The sequence below is a fragment of the Equus caballus genome, chromosome 12 (genome assembly GCF_041296265.1).
Source record: "Equus caballus isolate H_3958 breed thoroughbred chromosome 12, TB-T2T, whole genome shotgun sequence".
NCBI lineage: Eukaryota > Metazoa > Chordata > Mammalia > Perissodactyla > Equidae > Equus > Equus caballus.
Window position 1 is genome coordinate 39,233,795 of NC_091695.1, and position 6,249 is coordinate 39,240,043.

The 6,249-nt window shown below is 50.6% G+C and overlaps 1 protein-coding gene across 1 annotated transcript; it reads right to left on the reverse strand.

The window, feature by feature from the left end:
- Positions 1-1,553: 1,553 nt before the first annotated feature.
- Positions 1,554-4,407, reverse strand: LOC100033916 (secretoglobin, family 1A, member 1 (uteroglobin)). Its single transcript, NM_001081858.2, is given in 3 exon segments — positions 1,554-1,698; positions 2,003-2,190; positions 4,292-4,407. Coding segments are annotated over 3 exon segments (276 nt in total). The 5' UTR covers positions 4,347-4,407; the 3' UTR covers positions 1,554-1,665.
- Positions 4,408-6,249: the final 1,842 nt, after the last annotated feature.

Here is a 6,249-nt window from a genome sequence, read left to right on the forward strand (position 1 = left end):
CTTCCCTTTTGCTTGATCCTCTGCCTGGAATGCTGTGTCCTCCTGCCCTCATCCCTCCTGTCTGGGTCCCCTCATCCCTCCTGTCTCCGCTCAAATCATAGACAGGGGACTCCAGAGCTAAGGCCTGTCCAAGCTACTCTTGCTCACAACGCTCCTTTGATTTGTTCTATGGCTTTTATCACAGGTTTATCTATCTGTCTATTTGTTTACTTGCTTCTTTTGAGGGAGCTGGTAATCTTCCCCGCTAGATGGCCAGCTCCCTGTGAGCAGAGGCTACTGTTTTATTCACTCTTCTCTATTCGGGGCTTATGTGTTTGCTGGGTTATGAAATCTGCTCCTGGGTTCCTCAGAGTGCCCAGCACCACTGTGAACACATTGAAAGTGCCAGTAAATACCTAGGGATTAATTTCATGTCTGAGGTCCCCTTTGCCACAAGGAAAAAGGGGTGACTGATTCTCTTTTTGCGTGAAAGTTGACTGGACAGGGACTCAGGAATCGGGGACAGGGTGGGGAGCAAGTCCGAGAGGGACCTCGGGGTCAGAACAAGAGCATCGCCCAGTGGACAGCAGTAACCGGGTGCTGACCATTCTGGTCTTGACCCTCCCGCCGCCCCCAAGCGTCTTCTGGGCAGAGATGTCCTTAAAGAAAGACTGACACAAAGGGACGGTTTGGCGTGCAGGCCTCTGCAATGTAAGCCTGGAAATAGGATGTCTTCACACTGGTGACCGACAGAGGATCTAGAATATGCATAGGAAGGGGTTTTTCTGTTTTCCACCTCCTTTAAAAAAAGTCCGACAAATAATTTCATGTAGCAAATATGAAGTGTGCAAAATATTTAACCCGCCATCTCTGAGGACTCCCCTCAGGGTCTGTCACTCCTCAAAGTCACCCCCAAACACCCTGGTCCCTAATCAGGGAATCGAGTGTATTCCTCCCTCCAGCCTTTGTTTTCTAAGCATCTGACAGGAATCCGATTCCTTCCATAAGTGGAGGGCAGTGTCGTGTGCTGTGTGTGACGTGAGCGACTCTGACACAGGGCCGTCCAGCCCCTAATGGTCCCTGCTGCTCTGTCAAAATTCTTGAAATAGCCACCATTTATCTTTGGGAGATGGGACTCTCTGGAAAGCTCCATCTTTGCTTGCAGGCTCGTCTGGGTAGCATAACCACCTTTAATATTTCCTTTTCCACCCAAGAGCAGGATCTCAAAGGGACTGGAAGAAACAGAACAATCTCATCACTACAAGAATGGGGGTTGTGGGGTTAGCCACCACCCTATGCAGACCTCCCCTCCCTCCCCTGCAGGTCAGGTTTGATCAGGGCCTTGGTACTTTTCCATCTTCTCTCTGCCCGTGGAAGGGAGTGTGCGCTGGAAGCTGCTCTTGCGCCTGTGGCTAGCCTGGAAGGTGGACTGGTAGGGAGACATGGGCGTGGGCCCCTTGGGGATGTGTTTGCATGCCACTGCTTCTCTTTCTGCTCCTGCTCAACCTTTCCCCAGCAGTGACAGACCGTCCCACTCCAGCACAAATTAAAAAAGAGGCAAGGGCACAAGGGTGAGATGCTTATCCTTTATTAAAGAGAGCCAGCCTAGGCTGCTGGGGACAGTGAAGGAAGCATCCTGGCAGTGGCAGGGGCTTCCAGCAACTGCAGCTCTTCAGCTTCTAAATCCTAAGCACACAGTGGGCTCTTTGCTATTTTGTCCTAAAAGAAAGAAACAAACAAACAAAACCCAATATAATAGTGAACGAACCTTAAAGTTGGACGAAGATGGTGGAACACAGAAACTTTAACATCAGATAAGAAGTTCAGTCAATCTGGGAGGAGCTAAGCTTGTAAACACTTTGATTATTTCTCAGAAGCCTCTTAAAAGGTGCGATGACTGTGCCTCCCTCCCCGGGGACATTTACATTGTGACTGTCCTCTCTGGATTGCAAAAGGGGCCGAAAAGCATCCAGGGCCTTGGGCAATCCACTGCTAAGCAGTGTGAGTGGAGGAAGCCGTGTACCATGAGCTTTAAGATGCTGTCCTTGGTGTTCTTGGGGAGGAAGTCCACCAGCGTCTTCAGCTGGGTCGCCGCAGCTTTCATGTCTGCATCAGGGTTGAAGGGTTCCACTGCAGCCTCGAAACTGGCAGGTGTGCCCAGGAAGAGGCCTTGAATGATGTCTGCAAAGCTCTGGCAGATTTCTGCAGAAGCTGGAGCACGGGAAAGAGAAAGCACATGAATCCAGGCCCCTTTCCAAGCTGGCCAGCTTCCTGGCTGGGCCCACCCCAGGTGCAAACAGCCAGGCCTGTCAGCAAGAGATAGCAGCCTTTTCGTCGATGGTGAAGGATATGAGATTGTTGATGCTCCAAGCAGCTGGCTCTTGGGCTGTGTGGATACTTCCTGGGTTGCAGCCAGCTTTCTGTGGCTTGCCTGAGCCTTCCTTGCACTTCCTGGGTTGGGGTGAGGCAAGGCGCCATTTGTTCTTTCCGTTAGATTTCTAGGCAGAGTATTGACAGCAGAAGCTGCTGGTCTGATTTTTTTTAAATTAATTATTATTGTTTTGAAGAAGACTGGCCCTGAGCTAACATCTGTGCCAAACTTCCTCTATTTTATATGTGGGATGCGTGCCACAGCATGGCTTGGTGAGCTGTGTGTAGGTCCGTGCCCGGGATCCAAACCGGCAAACCCTGGGCCTCTGAAGCAGAGTGCACGAACTTAACCACTGTGCCACCGGGCCGGCCACTGTTCTGATTTTTCTTGCCGTGTGGGGGCTGGGAAGAGGCCACGGAGAATTTTGGCTCCCACTAGAAACAGGTCCCTGCCCTCAGGAACATGGGCAAGAGTCACCATTTCCTACTTCTTCTTCCTCCTTCTTCTCACTAAGCCTCAGATGCCGTCCTTGAGTTCTCTGCCTTGTGTGCAAATTCGGCTTCTGTGCCTGGACTCCAGGGCCCCACCCAAAGTGGGCGCTCCAAGTCAAAAACCCTCTCTGGAGCCTAGACCCCTGCTTTGCAACTTACTATGTCACCGGGGAAGTTATTTTAGCTTTCTGTGGCTCCTTTTCTCATCTGTAAAATGGGGATAATATCCCTACTTTGTAGGGTTGTCGTAAGAATGAAAAAAGAAACACTGTGAAAGGGGCTCAGAACAGTGATTCACACACTATAAGTACCAAATAAATGTTGGATATTATTGCTGGTGTTATTACCTGTGTGCTCACACATATGCACAAGTGCACCCCAGATCCACCCCAAAACTTATTTGAGTCCCGTCTTTCTGAGCCACCTCCACTGTACACAACATCAAGTTCTTCTAATTAATATACTTTTCAGTCCAAAATGATGTTATATCCCTTTAGAACGAGCATCTCTGCACAATAGCTGTTCCCACCGTCTCTTGGTTTTGGTTTTCTAACTCTTCCCTCATCCCATCTCGCCCTAGGGTCATAAAACTTATTTCCATGGGTATTATGAAACTTTCAAAGTGAGTTCACTGGAATTAGTTAAAAGAATATATATATTTTTTAATATTTTTAATATTTAAAAAAAAATATATATATATATTTTTTTATTAAGAGAAGAGGCTGTTAGGTGTTGAAAAACAGGTAGGTGACCCAATTCCCAAAAGATCCAGGGGCTTGGAGGGAAGTGTGGTTGACTGTTCTCTCCCTCTCTCTCTCTCTCTCCCCTCCATTCCTTTCCTCTTAGTGACAGCTGAAACTACTCAGAAACTGCTAATCTCCTTTTTGCAGAGGACAAAAATGTTTAGAGAACTCCGCTCTGGGTTGGTAATTTCCCAAAGGAAACATCCTCTTCTGAAATATTCCTCTCTGCCCAGAATGGGAGACCTTGCCTTGGTTTGAGTTTCCTTTGAGACATGAGGCTTTGCAGCTCCTTCCAGCCCTTTGGCTGCCACACTGGTGTGCAGACCTCAACCTTGGAGGCTGCACCAAAGTCTCTTGGCATCTTGGGGTCTGTCCAAGATGGGCTTTGAGAAGCTTGTTATTCCTATTCTGTTGGTTGTTGGACAAATGCATCTATGTGGGATCTCCTCCATGCCTCCCTCCAGTCTATTCCACTCCCTGGAATCCTGAGGCTGTTGGATAGGGAAGATGGGATCATTTTCAGGTTTTCTCACAGTCTCAGGGCTCTCCTCAAGTTCCCCAGATGGGCTTGTTCACTAGACCCAGCTTCCTGGCCGGGAGTCCGCGTGTCCAGGCCCTCCCAGGAGCCACCCTTTCTCCTGAGCAGAAGTGGGCGGCAGGGAGAGTTCCGGAGCCCAGCTTGGGGGAGAGGGGCTCTGGGCACTCACCAGGGCTGCAGCAGAGAGCCAGGATGGCCAGGGTGATGATGATGGCGAGTTTCATGGTGGACAGGAGGCTCGTGAGTGAGGCTCTGGCCGTGTCTCTGGATCCGGTGGTCTTGAGTGAGATGTGCATATTGAGATGCCTTCTTATATGCTCGAGGCTGCACCCAGAGAGAGGAGGACAAGGCGTGGGATCCAAATTATGGGACCACACTATTTACTTGGGCATCGGATCCATGGAAAAAGTAAATATTCTCTTTTCCCAACCCAGTTTCTGACCCCATTGAAACTGAGGTCACACAATGGGCCACTGGGAAGGGGTGGAACCCAGAGTCCTACACGGAGGCAGCAAGGAGATTGGAGTCAGAGAGCATGGAGACCTGGCTACCTGTGCCACTCTCTTTGAACCTGAGCACTGGGGCAGTCCAGTTCAACAGAAGCAATTGTAGAGGCCGCCTGGACCCAGCACCCCGGGAGAAACTGAGTGGCAGTGACAGGATGCGGACTCAGGACTCCTGATCCTCCACTGGGCTCCTTCCACCGCTCCTCTCCCAGGGAGGTGGCTGGACCTCAAGCCTTGAGGATCATATGGTCCAGAGCATCACGGTAGTCACACTTGGGGGATACCCTGGAGAGAAGTATGTTGACAGGTGAGGGACTTCTCCAGAATGCCCACGAGAAACCCAAGCCCCAAATCAGGCTGGAGAATGCATTGCTTGGGCTGGCTCTGTTCCCACCTGCAACTGCTCTCAGGTCCTGCCCTCCCGATGGCCAAATCGATGGGCGCTCCAGCCCTTATCTCGCTTGATCTCTTAATGGCCTTGACCCTCTTAACGTTTCCTTCTTAAACTGTTCTCTCTCCTGTGCTCCCACGCCTCAGTTCTTTCCTCCCCAACCGTCATTGTTCTTTACATGTTTGTTCTTTGCTCACTGTGCTTACGTGTTGGTGGTTCCAGGCTTTGGCCATAGCCCCCTTCTTGCCTCCCCTCGCCACGTCCCGTGGCCACTCCCTTCCTTCTCCAATGCTGATGCCCCAGAACACAGGCCAGGCCTGGCCTGGCTAAAGTGGAATCCTAAACGGCCCCTTTGCCTCCTAGCCTGCCTTCCTCAGCCATCCTCGGAAAGGCCAGCAGAATGAGCTTTCTAAAATCCACCGATCATATCCTTCTCCTTCTTGAAACCCTTTGAAAGCTTCCTTTTGGTGGTCAGGATAAAATTCAAGTGCCATTTAGAAGCCCCTTGTCCACTGACCATTTGGGCATGTGGAATTTGAGCCTCGGTCCGCCACTCCCATACGGTAATCTAAGTCTAGCCTGGTATTTGTAGATTTGAGAACACTCCATGTTTTCCTTCATGCCGTTCTACCTTTGCACAGGCTACGCCTTGGTCCTGGAATGCACATCTCCTGCCTTGTCTACTTGTCCAAATCCTATTTGTATTTCAAGATTCAATCACATGTCTGTTCACTCATTCATTCAATGAATGTTGACACCTACTGTGTGCCAGGCACTGTGCTAGGACTTGGGGTAGACATGGAGAGGCACTGCCTGGAGCCCCTTCAAGAAGAACTTGCCACCTGGCTACGAGGAGTGTGGTCAGCAGAGAGCTGCCAGCTGCCAGTAACTTTCGGGTCTGCTCCAGCTGCAGACTGCTGCGTCACTCAAGTCATGCCCTTCCTGGGGCTGCTCACATCTGGTGACCCAGCAAGGAGGGCACTTCTGCACCGTGTGGGATAATTCTGGTGGGCAGGACTTACTCCAGCGCTCCCTGCCCAGTTGGCTGAGACTTTGCCAGGCCTGCATTGCAGGCCAATTTTCCTTTTGTCCAGTCCTGCTTTCCCCACTTCCCTTCACAGTTGCTGATCCCTAATGACAATCTTGCACTCCAGACTCCATCTCAGCATCTGCTTTCTTGACAGCATCAACCCACGACAGAGATGCAGCGATGAACGAAGCAGGCCTGGG